The sequence below is a fragment of the Physeter macrocephalus genome, chromosome 14 (assembly GCF_002837175.3).
Source record: "Physeter macrocephalus isolate SW-GA chromosome 14, ASM283717v5, whole genome shotgun sequence".
NCBI lineage: Eukaryota > Metazoa > Chordata > Mammalia > Artiodactyla > Physeteridae > Physeter > Physeter macrocephalus.
The window spans coordinates 92,488,713-92,505,761 of NC_041227.1; the positions used below are offsets into that span (position 1 = coordinate 92,488,713).

General features: G+C 48.5%; 1 protein-coding gene across 1 annotated transcript in view; it reads left to right on the top strand.

Annotated features, from left to right (window-relative positions):
- The window catches only part of LOC114483896 (telomerase-binding protein EST1A), a 97,966-nt gene extending 82,074 nt beyond the window's left edge, over positions 1-15,892 (top strand). Inside the window, exons 12-13 of the mRNA XM_028498305.2 lie at positions 3,262-3,430; positions 15,319-15,892. Coding sequence (XP_028354106.2) covers positions 3,262-3,430; positions 15,319-15,892 — 743 coding nt within the window. The remainder of the gene's footprint in view (positions 1-3,261; positions 3,431-15,318) is intronic.
- Positions 15,893-17,049: the final 1,157 nt, after the last annotated feature.

The window sequence follows — 17,049 nt, forward strand, 5'->3', positions numbered from 1 at the left end:
TCTTCTCCTTCTGGGACCCCTATAATGTGAATGTTGTTGCGTTTAATGTTGTCCCAGAGGTCTCTTATGCTGTCTTCATTTCTTTTCATTCTTTTTTCTTTATTCTGTTCTGTGGCAATGAATTCCACCATTCTGTCTTCCAGGTCACTTATCCGTTCTTCTGCCTCAGTTATTCTGCTGTTGATGCCTTCTGGTGTATTTTTCATTTCAGTTATTGTATTGTTCCTCTCTGTTTGTTTGTTCTTTAATTCTTCTAGGTGTTTGTTCTTTAATTCTTCTAGGTGTTTGTTCTTTAATTCTTCTAGGTGTTTGTTCTTTAATTCTTCTAGGTGTTTGTTCTTTAATTCTTCTAGGTGTTTGTTCTTTAATTCTTCTAGGTGTTTGTTCTTTAATTCTTCTAGGTGTTTGTTCTTTAATTCTTCTAGGTGTTTGTTCTTTAATTCTTCTAGGTGTTTGTTCTTTAATTCTTCTAGGTGTTTGTTCTTTAATTCTTCTAGGTGTTTGTTCTTTAATTCTTCTAGGTGTTTGTTCTTTAATTCTTCTAGGTGTTTGTTATTGTTCCTCTCTGTTTGTTTGTTCTTTAATTCTTCTAGGTGTTTGTTCTTTAATTCTTCTAGGTCTTCATTTCTTGCATCTTCTTGATCTTTGCCTCCATTCATTTTCTGAGGTCCTGGATCATCTTCACTATCATTATTCTGAATTCTTTTTCTGGAAGGTTGCCTATCTCCACTTCATTTAGTTGTTTTTCTGGGGTTTTATCTTGTTCCTTCATCTGGTACATAGTCCTCTGCCTTTTCATTTTGTCTATCTTTCTGTGAATGTGGTTTTCCTTCCACAGGCTACAGGATTGTAGTTCTTCTTGCTTCTGCTGTCTTGCCATCTGGTACATGAGGCTATCTAAGAGGCTTTTGCAAGCTTCCTGATGGGAGGGACTGGTGGTGGGTAGAGCTGGGTGTTGCTCTGGGGGGCAGAGCTCAGTAAAACTGTAATCTGCTTGTCTGCTGATGTGTGGGGCTGAGTTCCCTCCCTGTTGGTTGTTTGGCCTGAGGCTACCCAGCACTGGAGCCTGTGGCTCTTTGGTGGGGCTAATGGCAGACTCTCCGAGGGCTCACCCAAAGAGTACTTCCCAGAAGAACTCCTGCTGCCAGTGTCCTTGTCCCCACGGTGAGCCACCCCCCCACCTCTGCAGGAGACCCTCCAACACAGGCAGGTAGGTCTGGTTCAGTCTCCTGTGGGGTCACTGCTCCTTCCCCTGGGTCCCGATGCGCACACTTCTTTGTGTGTGCCCTCCAAGAGCAGAGTCTCTGTTTTCCCCAGTCCCGTAGAAGTCCTGCAGTCAAATCCCACTAGCCTTCAAAGTCTCATTCTCTAGGAATTCCTCCTCCTGTTGCCAGACCCCCAGGTTGGGAAGCCTGACGTGTGGCTCAGAACCTTCACTCCAGTGGGTGGACTTCTGTGGTGTAAGTGTTCTCCAGTTTGTGAGTCACCCACCCAGCAGTCATGGGATTTGATGTTATTGTGATTGCGCCCCTCCTACCATCTCATTGTGGCTTCTCCTTTGTCTTTGGGTGTGGGGTATCTTTTTTGGTGAGTTCCAGTGTCTTCCTGTTGATGATTGTTCAGCAGTTAGTTGTGATTCCGGTGCTCTCGCAAGAGGGAGTGAGCGCACGTCCTTCTACTTCGCCGTCTTGAACCCCGCATCAGCTTTTGTGAATGTCTCTAGCCTCTGGGACTGCCTGTTTTTTGGAGGGACGGTAGGGGTAACTATTTGGAAACAATTTCAAATTTACAGAAAAGTTGCAAGAATAATACTAACAGCTCTCATACATACCCTTCACCCAGATTCCCTAATTGATAACATTTTACCATATTTGCTTTAAGTTCTCTCTCTTTCCACACACACACCTATACCTAATGGTTATTGTTATTTATTTATTTATTTTTATTCATGTATTTTTTTGCGGTACGCGGACCTCTCACTGTTGTGGCCTCTCCTGTTGCGGAGCACAGGCTCCGGACACGCAGGCTCAGCGGCCATGGCTCACGGGCCTAGCCGCTCCGCGGCATGTGGGATCTTCCCAGCCCGGGGCACAGACCCGTGTCCCCTGCATCAGCAGGCGGACTCTCAACCACTGCACCACCAGGGAAGGCCTGTTATTTATTTTTTAAATTTATTTTTTTTGTTTTATTTTTGGCTGTGTTGGATCTTTGTTGCTGTGCATGGGCTTTCTCTAGTTGCGGCGAGCAGGGGCTACTCTTTGTTGTGGTGCACGGGCTTCTTGTTGCGGAGCACGGGCTCTAGGCGTGTGGGCTTTAGTAGTTGCAGCACGCAGGCTCAGTAGTTGTGGCTCACGGGCTCTGGAGGGCCGGCTCAGTAGTTGTGGCACACGGGCTTAGTTGCTCCGCAGCATGTGGGATCTTCCTGGACGAGGGCTCGAACCCATGTCCCCTGCATTGGCAGGTGGAATCTTAACCACTGCGCCACCAGGGAAGTCCCTGTTATTTTTTTTTTATGAACCATTTGATTGTAAGTTACGGACATGGTAGCTTTTTCCCCCCAAATACTTGACTGTGTATTTCCTAGTCATGAGGACATTCTCTTATATCACAGTACTCATATCACAATCAGGAAGCCAGCATTGATACAGTACTATTATTGAATCTACAGGCCTTATTGAGTTTGTACCAGTTGTCCCAAAAAGAATTTTAAGAAAAACGTTTCTTTCTGGTCTAGGATCCATTCCAAGATCACACTTTGCATTTAGATGTCATGTCTCTTTAGTCTCCTGCAATCTGGAATGGTTTTTCGGTCTTCCTTTGTCCTTCATGGTCTTAACATTTTTGAAGTGTACAGGAGATTTACTTTGTAGAACGCCCTAAAATTTGGGTTTCTCTGATGCGTCCTCACCATCAAATTCAGGTCGTACGTTTGGGCATGAACCCTGGGGCCATCTCAGCACTGTGCTGGAGGAAGGGTAAAAGTGGGTGGGGGCAGGGGCTGGAGGTCAGGGTAGCAGCTACAGCCAGGCCACAGGTGGAGCAGAGACAGCTGTCTGCAGGGCAGACCCAGTGCCCTGGTTCTCTCTTTGTCCTGCTTTTCAGAACCCTCTCAGTTGCTGGCACTTGTCCTTCGCTTCTGGGCCCAGCTCTCCTGTGGACTTGGTCTCCCTTCCCTAAGAGCTTGCTGCCCTCCCAGTGCCCCAGGCCTCACGCGGGGGCCACAGCAGATCTAGGCCCAGGTCTCACCCTTTGCCTCTGCAGCTCAGCTGTCCTGTCCTGAGGAAGAGGAGGATCAAGATGACATCAAGGTGTCTTCCTTCGTCCCGGACCTGAAGGAACTGCTCCCCAGTGTGAAAGTCTGGTCAGACTGGATGCTCGGCTACCCAGACACCTGGAATCCTCCGCCTGCATCCCTGGATCTGCCCTCACAGTGAGTCAGCCTTGCCCACCCGTGTTCCCACAGCCCCAGTCCCGCAGCCCGCTTGTGTCTGTCTTCCCTCTTCATTTGAACTTCGGGTTTCCCCTTCCCTTAACACCTTCCTCGTCCTCTGACGTATTAGGTTGTTTTTGCCTGTTCTCCAGCCTGTTCCTCCTCCTCTCAGTCTCTCTCTCTCTCTCACACCATAGCTTGTTCTGTTTCGTTCCTTCCCCTTGATCTTGCTAATTTTTACTGCATACTGTCCATACTCACTGTCTCGGCAGCTACCTGCTGAGTCTGGGTGGGTGTCAGTCAGTGTGTGTGAGAGACTTTGTTTCTTTCTCTCCCTTTTCGTTTATCTCTGTGCATCTCTTAGGCTCTTGCTGCTACTCGTGCTGTCCTGCGCACTCTGTCTCCTTGCCTTCCTCTCACGACGTTGTAGTATGTGGGGAATGGTGAGAGCACGCACCCCTCTCTCCCACTCACTTCATCCCTGTCCCCGCAGCACATCCCGCCCCCTCTCCCTGTCTCTTTGTGTTGATGTGGGATGTGTTGGTCTGGGGAGTATGTGTGTCTGCTGGGTGTTTCTCTGTATATCTCTTTGTGTGTCCATATGACGTGTGGTAAAATATATATGTGGCAAAGTTTGCCATCTTAACCATTTTTAAGCATACAGTCAGTGGCATGGTACATTCACGTTGCTGTGCAGCCAGATCAGGCTATTTCTTGTGTTTGTAGTGATGTGTGAGTTGTAGATCTGGGTGTGCCTGTTTGGGTCTGGTTGTCTATGTGTGTCTGAGTGTGAGGGTGTGTGTGTGTGTGTGTGTGTGTGTGTGTGTGTGCGTGCGTCCGTCCGTCCGTCCCTGGGGATTTGTCTATTGAAGGCTCTTTTGGTGTGCCTTTCCACGTCTGTCTATGTATGTGTGTCCATGTGCTGTGTCCATATCTGTGTCTGCGTCTCTGTCTATCCTTGTGTGTGGATCTCTTTACAGGGTTCCTGTGTCCCCATGAGGAATCTGTTTCACTGTGTGTCTGTCTCCATGTCTGTGTGTTCATATATATGTCTATGTCTGATTCTTGGACCATGTCAGTCCGTGTCTGCTTTGGTCCTGTCCATGTCTCTCTGCGTGTGGGTGGCTGTGTCCTGTGGGAGTGTTTGTATATGTTCCTGAGTGTCTGTGCCCGAGACTGCCTGTGTCCGTGTCCATATTTGTCTGTGAGTATGACTCTGTGTGTCAGTCTAGGTCTCTCTGTTGCGGGGCAGGGGATTTCTGTATATGTGGATACAGGGGCTGCCTGTATTCACCTGCCTCACCTGTGTCTCCCTGCCTGCCTCTGCCTGTCCCTCCTGCCTGTCTCAGCTTGCCTTGGCTTGTCCCTGCCTGCCTCTTTGCCTGACTCTGTTTGTCTCTCTCTGCTGTTTGTGTATCTGTTTCAGGGGTCAGCAAGCTATGGCCCATGAGCTCAGAATGGCTTACATTTTTAAATGGTTGAAAAAATAAAATAAAAAGAGTAAGACTTCATGACTTATGAAAAGTATATGGAAGTCCCATTTCAGTGTCCATAAAGTTGTATTGGAACACAGCCATGCTTGTTTGTTTACACTTTGTCTATGGCTGCTTTCACACTGCAGCAGTGGAGTTGAGTAGTTGTGACAGAGACCGTATGGTCTGCAGAGCCAGAACTATTTACCCTCTATCCCATTATAGAAAAAGTTTGCCGGCTCCTCATCTATATCCACGTTCCTATGTGTCTTGTTCTTCTGTGTGTTAGGGTCACTGTGTGTGTGTGTTTGTGTTTGCGTAAGAGTGTCCTAATGTGTGTGCACGTAGGTGCCTGTTTCTGGTCAACTCTGTTGACTGTCCATCTCTCTCCCTCCCTCTCCCTTACTCTTTCTCTCTTCCTAGCTGTCTCTCCCTTGGTGTTTCTGTCTCTCTTTCTCTCTGTTTAACTTTTCCTTCTCCCTTTCTCCCCTCCCTCCATTCCTCCCTCCCCCATCCGCTGTATTGTGGTCTCTGGCAGGTGTAGTGCACTCAGAGTTCCTTCAGGCTCTGTGTTGGGTGTATATATGTGTGTTTGGGAACAAGCATCCACACCCAGCATCTCATCATTCTTCTCCAGTGCTTTTCCCTGGGATGGGGAAAATGCTGGAGGATGGAGGATGGATACCTAGGATGGTGCCAGTGGCATTTCTAGGAAGTGGGGAGGGGTGCTTCTCTGGGCTGGGGACCAGCCATGTGAGTCTCGCAGACTCATGGGTGACCTACAGAGGGAAGACTGCAGCAGAGATTTCTGGCCATCAGTTAGACCTTTCTGTGTGGACTATATAGTCTGACTCTTTCCTACATTTCCTTCGTCCCATTTCTTCCTTGCTCCTCACCCCAGGAAGCACCCCTGGACCATTAAGCCTGCCCTCCCCAGGCCCCCCGAGCTCTAGCTCTGTAACCATGTGAGTGATGCTCACAGCATCAAACAAATCTTTGCATCTTTCCTGTGAACCCTTCTAGGTTTCCAAATGCAGTCCAGGCTGAGGCCTCGTGAGCCAGGGTTGAGCCTGAGCTGGGGAGCTGTGGACACACAAGGGAACAGACCAATCTGCTGGCTAGGGGGCAGCTGTTTCCCAGCAGTGTTCACTGAAGAGTTAACATGTACAGCCTCAGAGTTTTCAGGCCGTTAATCTAAGATGCCGACTAGGCAATTTGCAGTTTTGGAAAGAAACTGACAAGGAAGGGCTCTGCTCTCCAAGTATCTGAAGCCACTGCTTCTGAGCATGTGCAGGGGTCACGGAGTGTTCCTCCCTTCCTCTCGGGGGGTGGGGAGGCAGACCATCTGTCCCTGGAGCTTGGGCCTTCCCTGGGTCACCCCACCTCACAACCTTAGATATGGTCCACCCAGCCCCTGTTTACCCATATCCTGGCCATCAGGCCTGCTAACTCTCTTCTTTGACCTGTCTCCCTTTATCCCTCCTCTCTCTGCTGCTCCCTTTGGCTTTTGTTTGGCTGAGGAAATGGAAACCTCACACAGGAAGTGCTGGGCTTCATTTGCTTGAGGTGCTGAATCTGTTTTCTCTGTGGATGCTGGAGCAAATGGCCCATTGCCGGCTCATGCAAGCTGCTGCCCATCTTTGGGCAAGGGCTCAATCTGCAGCTGGGCACGTGGTCCAAGTTACGTCCATCCCCAGCTGGACTTCACCTCCAAGGCTACAGAAAGGCAGAGGGGGTTGGGACACTCGAATTAAATTTGCTTAGGCTTTTCAGACTTTTCTGCACAAGGATAGCAAATCTGACCAAATAACATGTTGAATCTGATTGCTTAGTTAACAAGTTCCTGTAGCTGTAACTCACTTTTTGATGAGTCCAGTTTAGGCTAGAGAAGTCAGTGTGGTAGAAAATAGAGTCCCCTTCTGCACTGCCTCCCTTTGCGTTCAGGATCAGTGGTTGGTTGTCTCTGGAATGCAAGCTTAAGCATAAAGGAGGGGCTCTGCCATCCTGGGGCCTGACCATAAGGCATGGTGGTTTGAGGGCTGGTGCCACTGTTGGACAGAGCAAACCTGGTCTGACCACCACTGAGGGTCATCCCACCTCATAGCCTTCAGATCCAAGCAGTGGAAAGTGGAATAAGAGTTTACCTCCCTTCTTTCTAGTTTCTCATGTAACTGCCTGACACTCACCGAGTGAATACTGTGGTTGAGAGATTGGCAAGGTATGGTGGTTCTTCTGTAGGTTTCAAAGTGACATCTTGTACCCACTGATCTCCCGTACTGTGGAGCCTTCTCTTTTAAGGCTGTAGGGAATAACATACTCCAGATCGTTCTGTAGATGTCAGAACAGTCATCCCTCTCACACTCTTAAGGTCCTTGTGCTGCTCTTCATTTTGGAGGGTTTAGGAACGCTCTCAAGAGAGTAGGAAGGAAATGGCTTCCACTTAACGCCTCTCCTTTGCATGTTTTCATTGGTCTTCGCCTGCATTTGTTCTCTGCAAAGACAGATTCCTCACCGATCCTATGATAAGGTGATCAGATAGCCTACATTGTAGCTTGCTTCTCCTCCAGGAATTCCCTACTCCCAAATTGTCTCCTTGACACATTTGGACCCTTGTTTAGTCTTGCTCCCTTCATTCCCTTTCTGTCTTTCATTGTCTTACCATCTTTCCTTGCACAGTTAGTCATTTCGAAGCACCTCCACTTTTTCAGGGGAATTCTAAAGCGCATCAGTAGTCTCCTTGGTTCTCTCCCCTCTGCCCATATTCCTCTTCTTTCTGGTCAAGTTTTCTTTTCCTAGGCAGTAGCCACTTAGGCACATATGGACCACTTAGAATGATGATGACAGAACTTCACTGACACTGCAGAGTGACAAGGGCAGGATTTCAGGGCTGTCTGTGCCTTCCCACAACAGTGGCACTTAGTAGGTGTGTGTGCTGGAGTCGGCACATAAGTACGTTGACTTCCCATTTGTATCTGTTAGGAGTCGTAATAGGATGGCTTTATATCCCAGGAGATTTTGGTACAGAGGATTGTAGCAGGGTGTGGAAAGTTGCCTTGAGCCACTGTAAAAGGCAGTGTAGAGTGCTTTGGTCTGGTTAGAACAGACCACAGTGTTTGGAGGGGCCATCTACTTAGGGGGGTGGGGGTGGAGTGGGGAGCACAGTTTCTGTGCCAGGCCTCTTGTTAGAGGGGAGGGGCAGCTACTCCCTGCTTTACCAAGGGAGCATGAGGCAAGTTGTGAATGTCAGGTGGTGGAGAGGAGCAGAGCAACAGGCTTCCACGAGCCTATGCATAGCCCCCTTGCCCCCCAGGACCTTTGGCAAGGCTGGGGCAGTGGGACAACCTACTTCATTTCATAGTCTCTGCTGAAGCCAAATCCTCCCTCATCCTGATCTCTAGTTCTCAGTAAGTGAAAGAGTCAGGGGACTTTGAGAACATCCAAACCTAGCCCAGCTGTGGCAGTTGGTTTATTGCTTTCAGCTGGTACTTGAACCCAGGTCCTGGTCTTGGAGGCTTTCCCAGGTTTAATCCCCAGAGCTTTCTCTGCAGCTGTATGACACTGCGCTGACCCCGAATGAGGATAGGAAAATAGAACCAGTGCCAAGCCAGAGTCTCTTTTTCATTTGGAGTCTGGCTGTCTGCCCATGACCAGGGTTACATAATGGGAAACATAGCTGGGGCTCTGGAGAGCCCGCGTTTCACCAGGCTGCCCAGACCTTCGCATTCTGATGCTATATATCTTCCTAATTGTAGCTCGGATGCATTTATCACACTGTTGGATTGGAGCACTGTTTAAAAAAAAAAAAAAAAAAAAAAAAACTCCAGAAATTCCTGGACTTGCTGCTTTTCCATGGCTTGTCTTGTATAGTCTACAGAGCATGCTGGAAAGGGCTTGTAGGGAGCCCTCTGAGGTGCCGTCACATAGGGAGACGTGGGGATATGGAGAGAGTATGCAGTAAGCTCATTTCCGCAGGGAGCCTACATGTGTTGACCCTGTAGATGAGATAGAAATTCTTGAGTTAAAAAGCAGCTCATTCACTCACCCTCATAGGGCAGTTCTGAAATAAGCACTAATCCCAAGTCTAATCGGCACCCCTTCAAGGACGCTTAATACGTCTTCCCAGAAGGGCATTTTGGGAGGTCACTAAGTAATAGTCCATCAGCACTTCCCTGAAGGAAGTGGTGGTGACTGTGGGAAGCCCCTTTGCTACCCTGGCTCCCCACCCAGTCTCCCTGGCTCCGGGTTGGGGCGTCAGCACTATAGCCTGGCACCAGGGGGTTCCTCTTCCTCCAAGTGCTGAGTGTGGGGCACACGTGATCTCTCCCACGGCAGGAGCCGCTGTCCCCTCCCCACTCCTCCCACAGGACTTCTTGTGAGAGGAAGGGGTGTTGGCCCAAGGCTCCAGTCTGACCCCAGCAGGGTACAGCCGCTGACCCCAGGGAGAGTACTTTCCAGCTCTGGGCTGAGGTTATTTGGGTCCAGTGTGTGCTAAACTAAGAAGACGTGTTGGAGTGGTTACAGCTAAAACTTTAGAGAGGCAGGAACCGTGAGAATCGGCACCAGGGAGGCCGCCGAGGGCTCCACTCATGCCGTGGCGATGTCAGGGTCCCCTGGGGGCTGCTCTTTCCCAAACACACAGTGCTGATGGGTTTAACACACCACAGTGATGCGACAGAGGCTATACATCTGAGTGTAGCTTGGGAGAACCGAAGTCAAATAGGCACTGACCTAGAGAGAGGTTGAGGGAGGCACAGTTAGAGGTACTTGAGAAATCCTGGAATGAGGTTACCGTGACCTGTTGTTGGCCATAGGGCTCCAGCTGCACTGCTTAGAACATGAAGTTTGTGTTCTTCGAGTAGTGCAGGGTGACTGAGCTGCAGATTGATTTTGCCCTATTGGGCAGAATTAATTTAAGTTGGGCACTCTTCCAAGGGCCCAAGATGACTTGTTTGTATAAATTAGGAAGGCAGAAAGGATCTTCTTTAACTGAGTCTTGTATATTTTAGTGGTCACCTAATAAGCAGCTATTATTCTTGGAGGATGGTATCTTGCTGCCCATGTCTTAACTCCTAGAATAGTGATCCCTGATAACTGTGTCTCCAGTTTATATCATGGTGGCATCTGGAAAATACACTGTAGTTCCTAAATCTCAGAGGGAGCTGCATAGTTCTCCTCCTACCCTCCCCCAGTCTCTCCCCATTCTGTTGAGCTGCCTAGCCCTGATACCAGAACCAGATCCTCGGCCTACTGAGAACAGAGTTGGCATGACATCCTGGCTTTCCAAGGAGCTTGCTAAGCTATTTCAAACCCAGGTACTATTCTTTTGACTCTACCAGACTTGTTGGATTCAGGTCCATTTCTGTTATTATCTGCTCACTTCCTACAGTTTTGTCCAGTTGAGTGGGAAGTCCTCCAGGGCTACAGTGGTCTTACGCTGGCCATTGAACCCCGCGTGAAGAGTTGTGGGCTATAATATGATGGTCCATAGGCAAACAGGTTTTAAAAAGAGGATATTACATATCTTAAGAGCATTTCTCTTGCTGTGGCCTTTTGCCTTTCCCTTTTTGTGTTTATAGTCCATGGACTTTCTCTTTTTCAGTTTCTTTGCGCCTAGTTTCTATGCCATCTTAGCTCTATTTCCAGAGCGTCTCACCCCAGGAACCAAAAGACCCAACTCGTTTCCCATCTGTACTACTTCTCTGATCTTCCGTAGCTCCAAAACACAATGCAGGGCTTCTTCTCACTCACCTCTTTCCGGGTTTGTTCTGCAGCTGTGGAGTTTGAATGTTAGTGTTTAAACAAGCTGGTATTACACAGGAAATGGCCACCTCCACAGGCCCCTGCAGGCTTGTAACATGGGGTCATTGTACTTGATATTAATCACCAGTCAGCCTGTTCCCCCAGTAAAAATACGAAGGGGTGTGTGAGGGCTCAGTCCTCCTTAGACTTGCCAGAAGGATGGCCTGAGCCCTGGTCGGGCCTTGGTACTCCATTCTCCAAACTGTCTTCCTCCTTCAGTCCCGTCCTCGGATGGAGTTTGCAGAAGGGTTCATTCTTGACCTCTTCCCTATAAAGCTGGCAGATCTGCCTTTCTTTCTGAGTTCTAGGAAAGAGATAGGTTGTTGTGGTATAACTTGCCTCGCATATCTCACACCTTAATCTTTCTGAGCATGACGTAGTTGAGTAACAGATTGTATGAGAAAACTCCAAAATGGTAGAAACACAGAAACCCACTGGTCCACCTGAGATCAGGACTTCTCAGTTCCTTGGACTGAAGCTGCTTTTCTAATGCTGTTTGCAGAACTAACCCCAGCCTGAAGGTTTAATCTGATTCCCCAAGTCAATATCCCCTCAAACAACCAGCCAGCAGTGTGTGTATTGGTTCATTTCTGTGAAATGTGTTTCCCTAGTCACCTGGGCTGGCCTGGGCTGCACTGTATCGGCCGGCAGCTGCACTGCACTCAAACTGACAGCTACATTAAACCTTGGAATTCTGAGGCAATAAAAAGTAAATTAACTCTTATTTTTTTCCTTTCCTGGTGGAGTAAGTGAATGCATGTCTGTGGGGAAGTGGGTGAGCCTTGGTCCTGAGTGCGTACCTATAACTAGCCACTGCTGGTCTGTCCCAAGCTAGGATCTGGTGTTCAGACTCCAGCCAGAGGTCTGCTTTCCTGGTGTGTGGTGTGTTCTGTGGGGTTGGGCCACCGGGTCACCCTACGACTGCTGATCCCTGCTCGCTAGTCACATCACAGCTGCTTGAGAGGCTCCCTTGCCACCATTCTGAGAGCCATGAACAGACTCACTGGATGCAGTTTCGTGTTCTCTGGCTGCCTTGTGTCTGTTTGGTGGGATTTTTTTGGACTCTGGGAGCTTCCCCAAAGTATGAGTTGGGACCACAACAAGCCAGAGGGACTTGCCCAAGCCTATAGCACTCTAGAGGGTCCATTTAGAACCAAAGGTGGCTTGAGAATGTCTGAAAACTCTTTTGGGGAGTCATTTCCCAGGCATTTCTAGAAGATTGGGAGCTGTTTAAAGTTCCTCTCGGCCACCAGAACTTGACTTTGGGCTCCTTGGCCCAGGCCAACCTTGAATCCTTAGAATCCAAGGACTAGATTGGGGTGAAGGTTGGAAGGCACTCCCAGCTGGGATAAGGACTAGAGCAGGAAAAGGCTAACTTTTCCCCTTCTGCTCAGACGGGAAACCCTGTGTTCACCCATGGAACTGACCTCTCAGCCCAGAGGCCTGATCGGGGTAAGCTGAGGTGATGTTGCCCAGGTTCCAGGAATCACCTCATACTTCTGCAAATGTCTTAACTTCTGAGTTCAGACATCTCACCTAGTTTTTCAGAGTACCTCTTCCTTTTAGTATTCGTTTCCTGACACTCGCCTCCGCCCCACCCTCTGTGGGGGTCACTGTATGCTCCATGGGTGCCCAGTCAGTTGTGTTCATGTTCGTGGTGCTCAGTGAGAGAGGAGAGAACTGATGATATGTGAAGTGATCGGGGGCCGTCCTACTGCAATACCAGAAGAAAGTGGCCACTCAGAATCACACACCAGTCTGACGGGATCAGGGCCGAAATGACCCTTCATCGGAGCATTTTGTGTATTCCCTTGGTTCTGCTCAGTCTAGCTTGGCCCTCGGGCCACTTTACATTTCTGAGTTGGGAACTCAGGATACTTCCTACATCTTTTGGCATCAGCTGCTATCTTACAAATCAATACTAGGGTAGGAACACTCATCCACTTCATTTTTGCAGTGAGTCTTAAGGTTTTGGCACAAGGTGGGTGGTAATGGGCAAAAGGCAGATGTGGGCAGGGGTCCCTAGTAGTGGCCAGCAGCCGCTGGGAGGAGTCAGTTTTGGTTTATCTGAGCCTTAGGGGACAGGGAGCATGGTAATGAGAACCACATGGTACCACATACTCCTTCGTCTTGGATCCAAGATGGTAGGGGTGGGAGGATGAGAGAGGGATGTGGGGCCTCCCACTGTGGCAGCCGTGGGTAATTTTCTGCTGCCTCTCCCTGGCTGGAGATGCTGCTGCCCTCACCCCCCCACCCCCATCTACGTCCTGAAGCAGCCTTGACCTGCACAGCACCAACCAAGGCCCCCAAGCCAAGAATTCAGCTGGGAGACTTTTCACCTTCTTCCTTCTCACTGTCGTCTTTCCTGTTTATTTTCCAAATTGCTGCTCTGCAGCCGAGCAGTGCCTGTTGGCCAGAGCTCACCAGCGCTGTGGGATCAGACTCAGGCAGTGGGCTCAAGTGGCCAGCAGGGCACTGGGGGAGGAAGCGGGGAGCTGGAAGAGCCTCCCTGTGCGTCTCCCATGGGCAGCGCTAACCTCGGAGGCGGCCCTGAGCAGCCCTATCACATCCGGTGCTTGTCTCTGCAGCCGGGACCGGAGGATAAACTATCAGAGCTGTGGGGCAGTGCATCATTCCTCTTATTATTTTCTTCTCTGCAGATGGGGTCGTGGAAAGTTCAGTTCCTTTTAACCCTCGAAGTTCTGTTTATTCTACAGCTGGTAGCCTGAATGCTGCGTTTCCCATTACATCACAAAGGGGCTCAGGCAGATCTCTGCACTGAAACGTGTTGCAACTGTTTATTTTTTTCCATATTTAAACATTTCTGACAGCCAAACTCAGCCGAGCCAAAAGATGGAGCTTTGTGAATGAGCCTGGTTGTCGGTGTCTGTGCAGAGAGAGGCTTTAGAAAACTCTTGTCCCTCCGGTGATTCTTCCCAAACATGTTCTTTTTCCTGGGCAAAGCCTGTGAGGCGAGTTACTTGTGCAGTACATGTGTGTTGATTATGTGCCGTTGTATGATTAATGGAGCTGTGTTCCGCCTGGTTCCCAGGACACTCTTGAAAACAAGATGTTTCATTTCATTGCCTTTTCCTAGTGCAGTGATTACAGTAAATAAACCAGTGCAGCCTCCTTCCACCTGGAGCCAGTCAAGGAGTCCCCACACCTCGATCCCACTTTCTCCCCCAGCATCACCTTCAGGGCCATGTCCCTTGAATGCCCTCTTCTCTGCCATCTCCCAGAGGCTCGCAGTCTCCAGGAGAAACACATCGCTTAGGCCTGAGGCCCCTCCCTAGCAGATTTGGCTCATGCGCAGTAGCTCCTCTGGGAAGATTCCAGGATGTAGCTCTCGCTCTTACAGCTCGCTTTGCTTCTTGCCTCTTGCTGCTCCACCTCTTGAGCCTAATTGTAAAGCTTTTCTTGGTTCTTCTATGCAGCTCACTCCTTTTAGAGTACAGCTTAGCATCCATAGGGCACTCCCTGTTCCAGAGTCCCTGGTTAAGGTAGTCTTCTGGAAAAGAAAGGCCAAGCCTTGTACAGCCCAGGGCCTAGAGATTCGGCAAGCCCTGGATCTGACTATTTGAGCTTGGCTATTTGAGCTGCGTCCTGTGCGGGCAAAAAAGAAAGCTCTGAAGGATCGTTAGCACCCATCAAAGCAGGGATATGAACCACAGTAGATTTTTGACAAATCAGGGTGACAGAGAAATGCACCTTCTTTTTCTGATTCTGCCCTGGAGTTTGAAATGGGGAGAGCTAGACTTTGCCTTTTCAAGATTTCTCAGGTTCAACCAGGACTTGGTGACGTGCAATTAGGAATGAGCAGCCGTCCCAGTTTGCCCAGGACTGAGGGGTTTCTGGTGACATGGGACTTGGGGTGCTAAAATTGGGGCACATCCCAGGCAAACCAGAACAGTTGGTCACCCTATATCTAACCTTCCACAGGTGAGGGAGAGGAGAGGGAGAGGGATGGACAAGACAGCACTGATACTGGCTGGTCGGCTGAAATGCATGGGAAGCTTTACCTTCCTGGGAAGATCTTGGCAGGCCAGGAATGTGGTTTTTGGTGGGTGTGTTTGATTGTTTTCCTACTTATACGTAGGAAGAGATTTCTAAAGCATTGTAGGGGACTGGGGTGGGAGGTAATAACCACATGACTCTTTGCCTGGTGTGACTGGCCCCTCTGGCTGTGTGGGAGGAGGGGAGATTGGCACCGTGTTGCTGTCTGTGTGGCATATACTTGGCTGGACAGGAGTAGGGGAATTCTGGGAGCTGCCTCAGGCACTGGTTGTCTTGAGTGTTTGAATAAGTGTCTCAGGCACACTGTCTGGAAAGGTGACAGGACCTGCATTAGGCAGCTGATTCTCAAGTTCTTTTTCCTTTCTGGTTAGGATTAAAACCTCCCCTTAATCAATTTCAACTTTGCATAGATGGACACACACCCACCAGATTACGGCCACGGGTGCAATTTTGTATCCTAGCTTTTTGGGTTAGATTTCCTGGCAGATGCCAGCCGTAGACAGCAAGTGCCACGAGTACCTCCCTGCCCGCAAGTGCTTAGAATACTTTAACTGGTCCCTCTTTAGAGCTGCTCTTCTTTTCTTACCTTCTTTCTCACAGGGTTGCTGTGGATGTCTGGTCGATGCTGGCTGATTTCTGTAACATACTGACTGCAGTGAATCAGTCTGAGGTGCCACTGTACAAGGACCCGGACGATGACCTCACCCTCCTTATCCTGGAAGAGGATCGGCTTCTCTCGGGCTTTGTACCCTTGCTGGCTGCCCCTCAGGACCCCTGCTACGTGGAGAAAACCTCGGATAAGGTCAGCCCCAGGCCAAACATCCCTCCCCATTCACCCCTCCTCTTAATTCTCCAGACCTTTTTATTCTTGGGAAGTTTTTTGTGCAAACGGAACATGATTAAGTCATTGAGAAGGGTGTTAAGGGAAAATATCGACCTTTTAGCCGCTGACATCCAGCTCTGCGTCCTGAAAAAAAAAGCCCTCTCGACTTCCTTTGGTGTGTGTGTGCGCTCACTGGCATGTTGTATATACGATCATTTCCTCACTTGTTTAAATAGTGCAGCTTGTGTTGGCAGTGCTCTCACTCAGCTCCAAATGGTTTGCATCATGCTTAAAGCACCCTCCTTCCTCCCCCCTTTCATCCTTCCCCCCAGCCACAAAACTCTGCACTAGGAAAACAGCCAGGGCTTTTTCCCTTCTCTAAGGAGGAGAGTGATAAATAGGTGACTGGAGAGAAGCAGACACCATGTGTTAACTTACAAAAAAAGCTTTTAGGAGTATGAAGCATTCCCCGCTGCCTGGTTTCTAGTTTTCTTCCTCCGAGGACTGTCTTTTAACCTGAACTTATTCCTTGTCTGTCTGTTTATAGAAAACAAAGCCCATTGCCTGTTGCCCTGGTGGGGACTGTGGAACTCGTAGTCTCTGCTTAACAGTTGGGTCTGTGGCCAGGTGTGGAGAGTAGAGCAGTCCATTCTGCTTCACATTCCTGTGTAGTGGTTGCTCGGCTGGGGAAGTCGTGCCCACAGACCCTGGGAGCAGGGTCTCCTGTGCTGAGCAGGGGAAACTCAGAGACTGACCCCTCTGCGGAGGTGTTAGCATCACATCCCCTAGGGGAGAGCCTCTGGGGAGAGTCCACAAGTGGCTTCTCAGAAGGAAGTCTTTTGACCTAGATGAAGTATGTGTAGAGGTGTAGGTAGTTGTTTTTTGTTTTTTGTTTTAATGTCAGATAGTAAAAACTAAATTCTAAGCATAAACTACAAATATGAGAGATTTTATGTTGAATATAAAAATTTTTTAACTCATTCTTAGTGAAAGAAGAATGTATGTTCCTTGTAGACAAGTAAAAAGAAGAAAAACGTATCCACAATCCCTCTACCAACTGGTAACACAACTGTTATTTTTGCTAATTATATACAATCATATTTAACTTATGGTACAAACACACACTTTTTTTTTTAACAAAAAAACTGGGGGTCATCTTATGGTACAACACACACTTTTTTTTTTAACAAAAAAACTGGGGGTCATATTATACATGTTATTTATAATTTACTTTTTTCATGTAGTATCTTTTAATGTATTCTTATTTGGAATCATTTTTGTTGATCACTTAGTATTCTTTTCTATGCCAAGATTTCTTTAACCAGTCTTTGCTTTATTGAACCAAGGGACTGTCCTGAATTTTTGAACTACTGTAAACGGGTGATTCCTTATAGCAGAATTTTTTTCATATATTCCCTATGGTTACATTTCTATACGTAGATAAAGGTTCTAGACATTGACATATCAAAAACTCATACTCTTTGGGTACATTTAATGGCTAATATTGG